Source organism: Gekko japonicus, unplaced genomic scaffold (genome assembly GCF_001447785.1).
Source record: "Gekko japonicus isolate JY-2015 unplaced genomic scaffold, Gekko_japonicus_V1.1 scaffold777, whole genome shotgun sequence".
Taxonomy (NCBI): domain Eukaryota; kingdom Metazoa; phylum Chordata; class Lepidosauria; order Squamata; family Gekkonidae; genus Gekko; species Gekko japonicus.
In genome coordinates this window covers 246783-262591 of record NW_015160858.1, presented here as the reverse complement: position 1 = coordinate 262591, position 15809 = coordinate 246783, and the positions used below count along the sequence as shown (strand labels likewise).

Genomic DNA, 15809 nt, shown 5'->3' with positions numbered 1-15809 from the left:
GGAAAAACTTCCTAACTGTAAGAGTGGTTGAGCAGCGGAACAGTCTGCCTCGGGAGGTGGTGGATACACCTTTGCTGGGCGTTTTCAAGCGGAGGCTGGACGACCATCTTTCGGGTGTGTTGTAGGGCCGTCTTTCGGCTATGCTCCTGCAGAGTGCAGGGGGTTGGACTAGATGACCTGCAAGGTCCCTTCCAACTCTAACATTCTATGGTTCTATGATTATATGGTCTTGCCTTTTGTGTTACGTATTGGGACTGGGACATTCCAGGACTGTTTCTACCAGAGACTGGCTGATGCTTGGAGCTCTAGAACAAAAGCTCAGCAGGACTCTGGAGGTGGCCAATGGGGAGTGAACGGTTCTGATAATGGCCTGTTGTTGGTCGGGAAGTGGGTGGAGCTGCGTGCTATTTAAACAGGGCCGTTGCCCTGGCAGTTTGCCTTTGTCTTGTTCCTGCTGGATCCCTAATAAAGCAGAGCTGATCACTATGCTTGGGGTCGGACCATCCATGGAACCCAGGATTTAACACCTTAATTTCCAGTTGGGCAGAACCACACCAGACTCAAAATTAAACCAATACGCCTTTTGTTCTCAGGGCTCCTCCAATGACTTTTTTTTTTTGCCCACTGAAGTTTAGCGGACTGACCTGCAAATCCAAACAAGGAAAGCCCTAACTATTAGTCTCTGGAACTGATCCTTGGAAGCTGGCCCGTAGCTAACACGGGGCCCACAGGGCCCAGCCTCCTAGTGTTTCTTCTGGGGCCCCCCTCCCTCCTGGGCTGCCCCCAAAGTGCTCGCAACATTGGCAGTGTTGTGCTGCCAAAGAAAAGGGAGCTACTACTGCTAGTGTAATGTTGCCAACTTTCATCAAAAAAGAACTACTCATGATGCATGGCATTACTGTTAAAGTGCTGTTGGTTGAGCTACAGATGAGCCGCCTTGTTGTTTTTAGCTCTGGCTCTTGCCAGAGGCTCTGAATCATAGTTTCTAGGGGTGTGTGTGTGTGTGTGTGAGAGAGAGAGAGAGAGAGAGAGCAGTTGTGTGAGACAGCAGCTCTTTAATCTCCCGCAAGCCTTTGACAACTTGTCTCTTTCCAGCTTTTAGCCGCACCAGACCTGACCGCTAATGGCACATTAACCTCAGAGAGTGTGTCCCCCCCCCCGCGATTACCGCAACCCTAATTTCAGACAGTTTTCGCCGGTTCTGTTTGTTCTTTACACAAGCAGAAGGAAACTGTGGAAGGGGGTTCGAAAAAAGGGGTGTGTGGAAAAAAACAAACAAGCCCATAGATCCATGATACGTTTCTTCTAAAAAATGAAGATTTTGGGGTGGGAGAAAGAGTACCAAAGGGGGAGTCAGGAACTGCAGGCTTGTGGCTCCATCATTCTATGGACAGATATTGGCAGGAAGAAAGGGGGGGGGATATTTTCTCCCCCACACGCACACACACACATCTTTCCCTCTGTCTCCCTTTTGTAAGTGACAGAAACACCAGGTCTCGCCTGACCTCATTAGGGTAATTAGTGTTTTGTTTTTTAAAAAAACCTTTTGAAGCTTGGAGAATGGCTCTGAGCTGTGGGAAAGGGGAGAAAACGGGATGCTCTTTTAAAAAATAAAAATGATGTTTGCATGATTGATGGGGGAGGCAGAAGGAGCGGGGATCTTGTTTGCGGCCGTGGAAAAGGAAGGATGACGTTAAAGGTGATCCACAAAGCTTATCACTCCCCTCTCCCCATTATATGTTCTACCTTTCTCCTTGGCGTATTTGGAGGTATACTTATCTGCCCCATATACAGTTGATGCAACCCCATTTTGCATCTGGACGGGACCCACCAGACACTGGTGGAAGGGGCCCTGAGTCGCAGCTGATTTATGGCAGCCCCAGAGGGTTTTCAAGGCAAGAGGCGTTCAGAGGTGGGTTTTCGTCATTGCCTGGCTCTGTGTAGCCGCCCTTGACTTCCTCGGTGGTCTCCCATCCAGGGCTATTTTTGGGCAAGAACGCACAGGAACGGAGTTCCGGCTAGCTCCCGAGGTGACCACGCCCAGCAGGAACTCATTAGCATAATAGACCACACCCAACAGCAGAAACTCGTTAGAATTGGCTACATTAGGGGTGTGCGGCCTAACATGCAAAGGAGTTCCTGCAACAAAAAAAGGCCCTGGGTTTTGACAACAAACAAGGTAAACAGAATAAGAAGCAAAAGGTGGGTGTGGCTGGATGACCACACTTCTGGTAACATGGGGGTGCGGCCTAATAGGCTAATGAACTGTGCTGTCAGGGTGGGGCCTGATATGCTAATGAGTTTCTGCTGTTGGGTGTGGCCTATTATGCTAATGAGTTCCTGCTGGGCTTTTTCTACAAAAAGAACCCTGCTCCCATCCAAGTACAAACCAGGGTCGACTCTGTTTAGCTTCCAAGAGGGTGCTAGCTTGGGCCATCCAGATCAAGACAACAGCCCAACGGGGGTGGTTTGCCGTTGCCGGTCTGCACGTAGCGACCCGGGACTTCCTTGGTGGTCTCCCATCCAGCCGGGGGCCAGCCCTGCCAGGCTTCTGAGATCTGACAATGACCCACCAGGTAGAGGAGACGAATGATCAAAAATAGGGATGTGTTGACTTCCGCCTACCCCTGCTTGGCTATTATTTGCCCACCTCTAAGAAAAAGATGCATGGAGGGGAGGGGGACACCTGCCCCTTTCCTAAGGGGGTGTGTGACGTGGGGAGTGTGGTGCACTGGAACAGTTCAGAGGCACACACTGTCACACCCACATGACCGCCGACTGGATTGTACATGCCTAGGCATACCCAGAGGCTGCCGGGCAGGGCCGGTGGCACCATATGCCAAGGGTGGGGCAGCTGCCAGGGCTTCCGGTAGGGCCCACACTGGCTCACCTCCCCACCCATGTGCCTCTCCTGCCACCTGTCAAGGTGCCTATCCACAGCAGGGTTGCCAGCTCCGGGTTGGGAAACTCCTAGAGACTTTGGGGATGGAGCCTGAGGAGGGTGGCATTTGGAGAAGGGAGGGGTTTCAGTGGGGTGTAATGCCACAGGGTCCACCTTCCACGAGAGCCATTTCCTCCAGGCGAACAAGATTTCTACCGCCTGGAGACCAGTTGTCATCCCAGGAGATCTCCAGCCGGCACCTGGAGGGTGGAAACCAAAGAGAGAGATCACGGGATGGAGGTAGGAAGGAAGCAAACGACCGTGATGGGTTCAGCCAAAAAAAGCCCTTGAAGCCATTCAAACGCCATCAACACCAACGAACCATGCCTATTGTATCTCGTTTCGTGGATAACCATGCCTATATAATATTAATCCATTTGGCAAACACTCTCCTCATATCTTCTAGTAACACTCATCAAATCCATTAGTGTAAACTGTTTGACCGATTTGATCTCCTTGCAGTCCAGGGGACTCTCAAGAGTCTTCTCCAGCACCATAATTTGAAAGTATCTATTCTTCGGCGCTCGGCCTTCCTTATGGTCCAACTCTCGCAGCCATACGTGACTACTGGGAATACCATCGCTTTGACCATACGGACTTTTGTTGGTAGGGTGATGTCCAGTTTTTAATCCTTAGAAAAGGCATTTTCAAAAGGCCTACAGCATTCTCTTCCGCTCTATTTTAGCCTCACAACCACCCCATGAGTTAGGTTAGGCGGAAAGTGCGTGACCAGCCCAAGGCCACCCAGCAAACTTCCGGGGTAGAGTTGGGATCTGAATCCGGCCCTCGCAGGTCCTAGTCGGACATTCTAACCTCTGGACCAGGCTGCCTGTCTGACATCCTCTCCTTCAAATCCTGCTGTGGAATAAAGCTCCCTGTATGACCTGGGGCCAGTCATTCTCTCTCAACCTCACAGGGCTGTTGTGTGGGGAGAGCACTGCGCTCAACTCAAAAGAGTCCCTCGTAGGGCCCACTGAAAAGACACGAGATGGATTTTAGGTGGCATCGCCATCTAGTGGCCTTCCCTGAAAGCTTGCACTACTCGTACTGGAGGGGGCAGAGAAAAACAGGGGTGCATACCCAGTGTCCCTTCGCAATCCACCTACTCGCTTCAAGGAGAAAAGCAACGAATTATACAGAGAGGGGCAGGCAGAGCGCCCAGTCTGTGGGCATCTAGAGGAAGAGCACCCGCAGCAACCCAAATAAGGATCTTCTACAGAATGGACGTGGGGACGTTAAAAAGGCATCTGCAGTCAAGATGGTGTGCTATGTGCCACCAAGTGGCTTCTGACTTATACGGACCCTATGAATTAATGTCCAAAACGTCCTCTCATTAACAGTCTTGCTCAGGTCTGAAGAGTCAGTTTGGTGTAGTGGTTAAGTGGTTAAGACTCTAATCTGGGAGAACCTGGTTTGATTCCCCACGCCTCCACTTGCAGCTGCTGGGTGACCTTGGGTCAGCCACAGTTCTCACAGAGCTGTTCTCTCAAGGGCAGTCCTTATAATTTTGGATTGTCCTCTGTTCCTAGAGTCTTCAATTTTTCCCAGCATCATTGTGTCTTTCTGGCCACAGGAATCCCCATCAAACAATAAGGTGAACTGGGTCACCCTTTTTCTCTGCAATGCTCTTCCTTCTAGCCCAATTGGCTTAGAGGCACAAAGCCAGCGAGACCTGCCTGGGGCGGGGGGGGGGGGGGGGGGGGGGGGCACTTTGTGCCAGCTACTGCTGATGGTTTTAAAAAAGAAAGAAAAAGCCTTGGGAACGGTGAAGCAAAACCAGCACAATGTCAAGGCAGTTGAAAGAACTCAGATGACGGAAGGCACTTTCATACGCACGCTGAATAATGCACTTTCAACGCACTTTAGCAATCCTTTGCAAGTAAATTTTGCCATTTCACAGTAAAATCCCACTGCAAGGTGCATTCTTCAGAATCTGTAAAGGCGCCTAAAGTCTAAACCATTTCACCAGTTTAAAAAATCCACTCCTATAAAGAAGAGCCTTAAGAAATGGCGACTGATGGGTGATCCATGTTCAGAGTAACCCCTTCAATGTCTCCAGAGGAGCACTGAGGCAGAAATTTCCAAACTGTGTTGCAAGGCATTTTGGAACACCTGAAACTGTTGGCCCAGTCTCCCCAGGTGGTGGGGGAGGAGGAGATTGGCTTAATACCCCGCCCTTCACTACCCAAAGGAGTCTCAGAGCAGCTTACTATCGCCTTTCCCTTCCCCTCCCTACAACAGACACCCTGTGAGCAATGCTCCCTCTAAGCTGTGGAGTCTTGTGAGCAAAAACTCTACTTTGTGAGCTACAGGCGTTAAAGTTGTGAGTGAGCAATTTGGCTACTGCATAAATTAGTTTGCTCTGGAGCCATCCTTCCCGAGCTAAGACAAAAATGTGTGAGTTGGAAGCTAAAAAAATGTGAGCTAGCTCACACTAACTCAACTTAGAGGGAACACTGCCTGTGAGGTAGGTGGGGCTGAGAGAGCTCTTTCAAGGACTGTTTGCGAGAGAACAGCTCTGAGAGAACTTGTAACTGACCCAAGGTCACACCAGCAGCTGCATGTGGAGGAGTGGGGAATCAAACTCGGCTCTCCCAGATTAGCCATCCTCTCCTGGATTCACTGAGATGATTCTTTCTTGGCTGATTTTTATTTATTTATTTGTTAGACTTTTACCCCGCTCTCCCGCCGAGGCGGCTCATGTTCCCATATTGAGATAATCCAATTGTTCTTTGAGAGGGAAGGCGACATGGTATATAGCCATATCTCATCAGATCGCATAAGCTAAGCAGGGTGAGAACTTGAATAGGAGACCATTGGGGAAGGCTCTGCAGAGGAAGGCAATGGTAAACCATTTCTAAATTGGAAGTCCTTTGGCTGGGATCGCCACACATCAACTGCTACTTGACAGCAGTTGCGTACATTATTGGCCATTGAACATTGGGGCCATAGCATCCTCCCTGTTTGACTCAAAGGGGATGTGCAATAGGAGCAATGTGTCAGTTGCGCTGGATCCTTAGGCATTGCCCATTGTATTTAATTGTTTTAAAATGTTTTAATTGTATTTTATTGCACTGTTGTGCCTTGATCCTGGAATTATGGTGTATTGCACCTGTATACTGTAAGCCGCCCTGAGCCCGCGTGCGGGGAGGGCGGGGTATAAATGAAATTAATTAAATAAATAAATAAATAATTTTTTCCCTGAGTAGGGAGGGGAGTTATTCAATGAGTGATTAAAATGTGGAATCTGCCACCAGAGGATGTAGCGATGGCCACAGTCATAGACTGCTCTAAAAGGCAATTAGACAGATTCATGGGTGTCCATCAGTGGATACTAGCCATGGTGACTAAAGAGAACCTCCACATTCAGAGGCAGTCAACCTCTGAATCTCAGTGCCCAGAAGGCGACATCGGGGGAAGGCCTCGACTTCCATGCCCTGTTGTTGGCCCTCCAGAGTAACTGACTGGCCACTGTGTGGGACAGGATGCTGGACTGGATGGACCACTGCTCTGATCCAGCAGGGCTCTTATGATCTTAGTTTTGTCCAGTATTTTAAAATCCTGTGTTTCCTCCTCCACAGCATCAAAAAGGAGTGAGTAGACAATAGTGACTTAGATGGACCAAAGCTCTGATTCAGTATCAAGCAGCCTCCTGTGTTCACATGTTTGCTCTCCACCCCTCTTCCGTTTACAGACGTCGCCGGTCCGCTCTAAAGCACAAACACCTCTGAAGCAAACGAGACGAGAGAGGATAACCATTTATTAGCCGGCTAAACATTTGCTGGATTTTTATTCTTGAGAATATGAAATGTACAAAACAAAACATGTGCAGGAATCATAGTTTAAGAACAGATTAGTAATGTAGGGTCGTTTTTTTAAAAACGCTTTTAAAAAAAAGACTAAATCTCAGAATAAATTTCAAAAGCAGGCGGCATTTCCTCCACCTCCACCCAAGTGGTCCCAGAGAGCATCGGAGACAAGCTTGTATGAGAGTTCTGGTCCTTTAAACGGCGCTTGTCTCTTGAGTCCCAAAGACAAATGAAGGATTTTTAAAAGGGAGGATCCAACGCTTCCCTCCCTTGCAGGACCAAAGCAGGACTTCTGCTAATTACACACACACACACACACACACACACACACACACAGAACCCCAAACCCTTACTTCACCAGGGGTTGTCCCATTCCGAAGTGTGTCTCTTGTATAATCAGAATGTATTTTTAAAAGGCGGTTCATTACACACGAGGACACAAAACAGGAAAGGTTGCAATTATTGCCAAGAAAGGGATTAGAGCTCAGACTAATACATGTTAAGTTGTATCGCTCCACTTGGTCACAGTGTAGCTGAACTTGTAATCCTTCATGGAGGCAGGAGGAGAGAGAAGAGCCCAGCTACACATCTGTGGCAAGGAAGCTAATTTTGACTGGCTAGCTTGGACCGGCACATCTGGAATGTCACACACGGCATTCTGCTGCAGAATGAAGGTGGAAGCATATCACATCACCCTCTTATTTTACTAGAGAGGCACATCACCATTAGCTTTGGCTATTTGTCACCAGATTTCTTCACTCGCTAGGCACCCGTTGTGGCCTTGTTATCAGCTTTGGCGCCAGCCGACACCAAGATCTTGGGCACGACCTGCCAGTTCCCTGCTACCTTACTCAACCAGCCCAAAGTTGCAAACCCCCAAAGCACCCAGCGGCAATTTTGGGGGCAGCCTCACTTCCCCCCCCATCCTCCGCCCCCACCGCCCCCTTCAAGTACACGACTTGAAACTATTACCAAGGCCGTTCCGGGTACCGTGCACAGACCCGAAAGAGCAAACCAACACTGGGTTCCGGGTATGGCCCAGGCTCTCTCTCTTTATTCTCTGTAAAACTTCCCAAACTCAAAACAGCTGCTGGGCTGCAGGGAAGCTGGCTTCCCTTTGGTCACGGCGTGCCTGAGCTCTCCGGCCTGTAGAGCGGGTGCCAGCTGCAAATACCACAGCTGGTTCTAAAGCTAAAATGGATGGTACCTGTTGGTGACCACACGAATGAGCCTATGGGGATCCCTGCCCCCAGGCTGGCATCCAGAGATGACGGCCTCTTCACGTCACTCCTCGCCTTGTCGTTCTCTGGAGGATATGAAGGCCTGTCCCTCCTCGCCAGATCCCCCTCCCTCCCCCCATTTTTTCGCAGTTTACGTTCCCATTGGCCACATTCATCATGTCCATCAAGAGGGGGTGCCAGCACTCCTCTTGGATCGTCTCGGAAGAAAAAAAGGGGGGGGTTGTACCACTAAGCAGCATCATGAGCAGCTTGAAAAAGTTCATACGAAAAATCAGGAAATCGAGAAAGGCGGAGCTTTGGACGGTAGGTCGGCTCTCTCTCTGGGCGCGTCTCGGCCGTCGAGCCGCTGGGTCCCGTCATCATCTAGAAACACAACCATTTCTGTTGGGTTAATTGCAACTGGTGTTGTATTAACTGGTATGGTATTTATTAATGGTTTTAACTTGCTTGTTTATGCCATTTTAATGTTGTTAGCCGCCTTGAGCCAGATATCTGGAAAGGCGGGATATAAATATAAATAAACAAAACAGAGGGAACCCTTCAAACTCTGGTAGCGCGGATCTCTCTGGCTTAACACACAGACATTATGAGCCCCCCTGGACTGTGTGGGTTTCCCTTAGTCACTTTGCAAGCTCTTGAGGAACCGGCCAGGGCAGCAACCCCAAGACACTCTCACTCATGACTCTGGGAGACGGGACGAGTAGCTATTTAAAAGCCTAGACAGGGCACTAGTGGCCCACTCTGTTGGGGTCCTGTTCATATAACCCTCAAAACTACAGTGAGGAGAGTTCGTATGGGAGAAAGGCACCTATGCAGCTTCAGGAGAGACTGGGGATTTGACCAGAGATTCTCACATACAAGCCTGGCAGTGCAGCTACTCCTGCTAGACAGTGTGGGGGGGAGCGCACTCTCTCTCTCTCTGCTCCTCTTATTCCCCCATCTTGCCATCTCCTACCTCCCCCATCCATTCCCCACACATGCACTTTTCCACTTTCCATCAAACTGATTCCAATGCAATTCTGCATCCCATGTCAAATAACCAAACTTCTCTTTCTGCTTCTCCTATACCAGGGATCTCCAACGTGGTGCCATGGTGACAAGTGTTTTGAGAAAGTGGGCAAGCTAGGTGGGCCTTTTTGCCTAACAAGGCTTCTTACTGGCCACTGGAGGCTTAACTGACTGTGCAGATGTTCTGTTTCTTTCTTTTTGCATTTTTCATGTGTGCGTGCGTGTGAGTGTACCTGGAAGTTATGGCACCCTCTCGAGACTGACTTTGTGTCATGGTGACCTCTGGTAAGTCACCCCTACTGGGGGCCTGGAGGGTATTTGGTGCCCACAGGCTCAAAAAGGTTGTGGACTCCAGTCTTATACTTTTCTTATAATGAACAGAACCTGGAAGTCTTTTGGGCTTGAGAGGCATCCAGTGTTCTGAACACTGCCCAGGAGAGCTACAACCACTGCTGACTTGCGATGTGTGAAACAGATACACTCTACTGAAGTTTGAGGCTTTATGTTAAACCCTTCCCTGCCCCACTGCAATTCTACCCTGCTACAGGCATTTCTAGCAAGTGACTGAGGGCTAGCACCTAGTAGTGCCAAGAGCAGTTTTTACCACGCAAATACAGGGAAAGGAAGCAAAAAGGAACCAACACCCACCGCCTCAGATTCCTTGTTTCAAATAGTGTATCTTCATCACTTTCCAGAGAACCCATCTCCATGTTATCTTCAGAGTTAGAGAGAAGACCGTATTTTTTCCGTGCAGGCTTCCTTGTGCTGAAAAAATAAAAGTTTTCCCCCCTATTAGCTGCAATATTCCAACATCTCTCGCTGTCAAACTTGGCCAAGTTGCTATTTCTGAAACAGGACTTGTTGCTATGCAGCAATGAGTCAATCCAAGGGAGGCTATTTTTGTAACTGCCCAGTTCAGTCATTCAGGCTGGTGGGACAAAACTAGGGCTAACAGCAACCAAAAAACAGCCCTGGGTACACAGGAGCAAAGCACAGAACATCAAAAAAGAGCTGGATTCGAGCTGCGTAGAATCCTTAGAATTCAACAAGATTTTCGGGATATAAGTTATTGAGAGTCGAAGCTCCCTTTGTCAGAAATCAGCTTTGATTCTGGAAAGCTAATATCCCAAAAATCTTGTTGATCTCTTAAGGTGCTACTGGATTAAAATCTAACCTACTGCAGACCAACATGGCTACCCATTGAAGATTATCAAATAACAGTTTGGAAAACCGTTCAGAAAAACTAGGGTTTTTATCTGGCCTGCATTGGCTTTATGCTTTGCTGGTCCTTAGTTTTCTGTTTGACTGTGTCTTTTAAAGTCATTTGTTAGATATTGCAGTTATGACAACTTTGGTTATTTAGTATTTTATGACACTTCCATTTGTGATCTTATTGGAGTTTCTTATCTCCAAAGCAGCAGCATAAAAAGAAAACAAAAACAAGAACTTTAACTACATACCCATAACACTGAACAGGCAGCGCATAATTTAAAATAAAAGCCTTACAGAGCTCCTGAGAGGATTACAAAACAGTAATGTACATAGTGCACTCCGGACACTGAAAGCGCTTTCAAAGCGCTTCAGTCACCCTATAGAGATCTGCAAAAAGCATATCATTTTTATTTATGTCTGCCCTGGTCCCAATCCGGACTCCTTGTTTAAACCCTCCTTCCCCTCCAAAGCAGCAGAGGCTCCCCCTTGGTGCAAATTTAACATGCAATTGCTGGGTGACCTCAGACAGCCCATCTCTCCCCCGCCCATGGATTGGTGGTGAGTCAGTGTTCCCTCTAAGCTGAGTTAGTGTGAGACTCCAGCTCACACATTTTCCTCTTAGCTCAGAAGGACGGCTCCAGAGCAAACTGACTTACGCAGCAGCCAAATCGCTCGCTCACAACTTTAATGCCAGTAGCACACAAAGTAGAATTTTTGCTCACAAGGCTCCACAGCTTAGAGGGAGCATTGGTGGTGATAGGGAATAATGACACTGCCCTACCTTACAGGGTTGTTGTAAGGAATAAAACACTAGAAATGTCTTGAACGCTCTACGAAAATAATGATTAATAATGATTAATAATAATAGCCGCCGTTGCAGCCATCCGACCCCTTTCCAGGCGTCTCACCGGAACACTCGACCGCCGAGGTAATACAGGACGGCCAGGGCGGCGAGGGCTATGAAGACAAAGAGGGCGCGCCGGAGGGCCGGCAGCCCCAGCCCGAACAGACCCGAAGACGACGAGGAGGAGCCGGGCGGGGCGGTTGTGGCGGCGCCGGCAGGCCCCGGTGCGACCCCCTGGCTGTGGCTTCCGTGCCCCGCCGGAGCCGTAGCAGTCGCGACCGTTGCCGTCCCGTTGGTAGCAGCTTCGGCGGCTGCCGCGGCCCCCAAGCACGCCGCCACGAAAACAAGACGCGTCGCCATTCAAGCCGCAGAGGCCGACTCTGAGGAGCGGAATCGGCCGCGCCGGAAGTGCCCGCGGGGAACTGGTGCCGCGACGGACCGACTTCCGGGAGCCTTGACTCTGGTGTGCCCTCAGCTGCATAGGCCCGGCAACAGCCGTTCCCCTCTCAACACGGGATAGTTTGGGCCTCGAAGGGCTCCTGGAGGAGGAAGAGCAGAGTCTGCGAGGTGTTGTGCGGCGGCTAAAGTGTCGGACTAGGATCTGGCCGACCGAGGTTCCAGTCCCTACTCTGCCGTGGAGGCCTTGCTAGGTTGATCTTGAGCCTACCTCACAGGGTTGTTGTGAGGGTAAAATGGAGGAGAGGAGAATGTGGGTTCCCGACGGTGGGCGAGGGATAAATGAAGTAAATAAAAAAAACTCTGGTCGTTATTAGCACTTCCCGTTTAGAAACCAAAAACTGGCCGTCTGAATCACTCTAGTATTTGGTTAGGGCGAAATCTGACTCTTATTTTGGAGACGACGTTCAAAAGGCGACGCGACAATTTCTGTTTCACACACATGTCAACTACAGTTCCCATACAGCACCACGGCGGCCAAGGACTTAAGCCTTGCGCGTCGCAAAACCTTCTGGAAATTGCAGTCGTGTCTCCCCAGTGCATCAGTGGGCGTACGAAACGCGTTCCTTGCGAACTCTGGCGAGTGGGTTGTTGGGAAATGTAGTCTAACCTAAGCAAAGGACTACTGAGGGCGCTGAGCCTTATGGGAAATACAGCCGCTCCCCCTGTCGCAATGCATTAATGGGAAAAAAGACAGAATAGCCGTAGTGGCCTTTAAAAGAGCCCTTGCCCGCTCAGAGCCTTCTGGGAGCTCGGTCCCTCGTCAGTCTTCTTTTCCCAGCGTTCCTAGCGAGAGGTCCCTCTGCTTGCGGCGCGGAGGCCTCCTGGGAGCTGTAGTCCGTCTCTCATCGCCGTCCTCTACGCGCCTGCTTCTCGCGTACTCTGCCCTTGGCTCAGTCACCATGCTGCCCGCCAGCCGCCGCCTCGCTCTCTCCCTCCGCCGGGCCCTGGCACTGGGCTGTCCGCGGACCTCGGCCCGGCATTATGCCGAAGCGGCCCCCGCTGCGGGTGGCGCGGCCCAGATGGCCTTCACCTTTGCTTCCCCGACGGAGGTATTGCCATGGTAACCACAGGGCGGGGAGGGGGAGCCGTTTGGAGGCGAACCCCTGGAAATTGGGGAGGGGGGGGGGAGAGTGGAAGATGTCTCTGGACCCTCCACCAGTGTTACCTCTAAGATGAGTTAGTTTGATGTAGTGGTTAGGAGCACGGGCTCTAATCTGGGAGAACCGGGTTTGATTCCCCTCTCCTCCACATGCAGCTGCTGGTGTGACCTTGGGTCAGTCCCAAGTTCTCTCAGCTGTTCCCTCAAGGGCAGTTCTCTCAGCCCCACCTGCCTCACAGGGTGTCTGTTGTGGGGAGGGGAAGGGAAAGGAGATTGGAAGCCGCTCTGAGACTCCTTTGGGTAGTGAAGGGTGGGGTGTAAATCCAATCTCCTCTTCTTCGTGTGAGCTAGCTCAGTTTTTTAGCCTCCGGCTCACACATTTTTGTGTTAGCTCAGGAAGGGGAGCTCCAGAGCAAACTACTTTATGCAGCAGCCAAATTGCTCACTCACAACTTTAATGCCAGTAGCTCACAAAGTAGAATTTTTGCTCACAAGACTCCACAGCTTAGAGAGAGCATTGCCCTCCACAGACATGTGTTCCGTATCTGTTGCGTTTTTAGGCTCCCAGTTTATGTGGCTCCCCTTCTTTCCTGTTTCATCCTTGTAATAACCCTGTGAGATAGGTCAGGCTGTGACGGCATGGCTTGGTTAAGGCTGCTTAGTGAATTTCTCGGTAGAACGAGAAAAGAGGAAGAGTCCAGTAGCACCTTAAAGCACGGGTGTCAACAGAGTTGCCAGGTCTGGGTTGGAAAATACCTGGAGACTTTGGGGGTGGATCCGGGAGAGGGCGGGGTTTGGGGACAGGAGGGGCGTCGGCATGGTACAGTACTACGGAGTCCACCCTCCAAAGCAGCCATTTTCTCCAGGGGAGCTGATCTCTGTAACAGTGGGAGATCTCCAGGCCCCACTTCCATCCCGTGATGTCTCTCTTGGTTTTGCTCCCACCTGGAGGCTGGCAACCCTAGTCGTCAAACATAAGGCCCGGGGGCCAGAACCGGCCTGTCCAGGGCTCTTATGTGGCCCATGAGCAACTCGTGCAAGGGAGGGAACAGGAGACTGTTTGAGGGGTTGAGCAGAGCTACTCCAGTTGTGGCTTCAGCATGGCGAAACAACCTCGCCTGCGGCAGCCAAACCACGTGGGAGCATCTGCCCAGTGTAGCACTACTGGCTCTGTAGTCCACCCATATGGGTTTGCCTTTGGTCCCCTTTCCCAGCCCATGGGGCCTTGCAGTGAGGATAAAACGACTCAGAGCTTACCATCTGCTGTCCTTTGTACACTTTATATCTCCAGTACTTAGCATCACATTTTATATATAGAGAGAGAGTGAGTGTGTGTGTGTGTGTCCAGGAGTACCTTTAAGACTAACCAAATTTGTGTCAGGGTAGGAGCTTTCGAGCAGTGACTCACAAAACGTCATATCCTATCACTAATTTTGTTGGTCATTGAGGTACTATCGGTCTCTTGCTCTTTTCCCTTGCTATTAGACAGACTAAAACGGCTACCCATCTTGGTAGTACAAGGATTTGAACCCAGGACTCCTTGTTTCTTGTCTTGAAGATACCACCACAATCACTCACGACCATCTTGTTTGAAAGCACTTTATTACTGTTTTATTGTTATTATTGTTATTACTAAGATTTTACTGTTTTATTGGATTTTATGCGTGGGCTTTTGCCCCTGCAAGCCGCCCTGAGCCCGCTTGCGGGGAGGGCGGGGTAAAAATGCCTAAATAAATAAAATAAAATAAATAAACACTGGCTCTTGTTTGCTTCTTTCTACCTATTTCACTTTTCTCTTTTCCCCCATTGACAGTTAGATTGGACGTTTCTCGGGGCAGGGGTCTGACTTTTGAGTGCTTCGTTAGTGTCAGGCACCCCAATGCTGTTGTTTAGTAATGACAGTGCTGTGAACAAAACTTTCTGCTCTGTCTGCCTATTATGTTTTTAGCCCATGTTTCTGTTGATTTCCCTTATATGCCTTTAACCTTCACAACAGCCTTGCAGATTAGGTGAGGCTGAGGGGGAAATGTGAGTGGCTCAAGGTCACCCAGTGAGTTTTGTGGTTGAGGGGGGATTTGACCTTCCCCACTTCTAATTCTAGACTGAGACTTTTAATTAGAGTTGATGTAGCCTAGCTGTTAAGTGTGTCCAGCTAGGACTGTGGTCTCTGGGTTCAGACCTCCCACTCACCTATAGAGATGTAAAAATCCCTAGAAACGCAATACTTGCTTTCTCATCAAACCTAGGCCAGGCAGCAGAAGACTTGGAAATATCACTGAATATTTTTACTTCTTCAAAGCCACCCTGAGGTCTTGTGGCAGCAACTCCTTTCCCTGTACCTTAAAATCAAAAACTAGTTTTCTCTCTCTACTCTCCACTTTCTAGGTTTTCTACAATGCGGCCAACGTGAAGCAAGTGGACGTCCCCACCCTGAACGGAGCCTTTGGCATCTTGGCTGCCCACGTCCCCACTTTGCAGGTCTTGAGGCCTGGGGTCGTGACAGTCTTCACCGAGGATGGCTCAGCTGCTAAATTCTTTGGTGCGTTTCAGGACTTTGGTCTCTTAGCCGGTTTGGTGTAGTGGTTAAGTGCGCGGACTCTAATCTGGGAGAACCGGGTTTGATTCCCCACTCCTCCACTTGCACCTGCTGGATGGCCTTGGGCAAGCCGTAGTTCTGGCACAGCTGTCCTTGAAAAAGAGCAGTTTCTGTCAGAGCTCTCTCAGCCCCACCTACCTCACAGGGTGTCTGTTGTGGGGAGGGGAAGGGAAAGGGGTTTGTAAGATGCTCTGAGACTCCCTTGGGTAGTGAAGGGTGGGGTATAAATCCAATCTCTTCTTCTTCTTTGTGAAAAAGAGCAGTTTCTGTCAGAGCCCTCTCAGCCCCACCTCCCTCACAGGGTGTCTGTTGTGGGGAGGGGAAGGGAAAGGAGTTTGTAGGCCGCTCTGATGAGACTCCTTTGGGTAGTGAGGGGCGGGGTATAAATCCAATCTCTTCTTCTTCTTCGTGAAAAAGAGCAGTTTCTGTCAGAGCTCTCTCAGCCCCACCCACCTCACAGGGTGTCTGTTGTGGGGAGGGGAAGGGAAAGGAGTTTGTAAGCCGCTCTGAGACTCCCTTGGGTAGTGAAGGGCGGGGTAGAAATCCAGTCTCCTCCCCCCCGCTCCTCCTTCTTCTGTCTGAGCTGTTGTCCTGCTGCTC

The 15809-nt window shown here is 50.0% G+C and overlaps 2 protein-coding genes across 2 annotated transcripts in view; one reads left to right on the top strand and one right to left on the bottom strand.

The window, feature by feature from the left end:
* Positions 1–6711: 6711 nt before the first annotated feature.
* On the bottom strand, positions 6712–11458 carry LOC107119259 (chromosome unknown open reading frame, human C19orf24). The gene is made up of 3 exons (XM_015421729.1): positions 11120–11458; positions 9648–9764; positions 6712–8354 (listed from the first exon to the last, which is right to left on the bottom strand). Exons 1-3 carry the CDS (start codon positions 11413–11415, stop codon positions 8351–8353), a joined length of 417 nt encoding a protein of 138 aa, XP_015277215.1. The 5' UTR covers positions 11416–11458; the 3' UTR covers positions 6712–8350.
* Positions 11459–12215: 757 nt separating this feature from the next.
* Positions 12216–15809, top strand: part of ATP5D (ATP synthase, H+ transporting, mitochondrial F1 complex, delta subunit) — a 13940-nt gene continuing 10346 nt past the window's right edge. The window contains exons 1-2 of the mRNA XM_015421708.1: positions 12216–12563; positions 14999–15152. Coding sequence (XP_015277194.1) covers positions 12414–12563; positions 14999–15152 — 304 coding nt within the window. The 5' untranslated portion in view covers positions 12216–12413. The remainder of the gene's footprint in view (positions 12564–14998; positions 15153–15809) is intronic.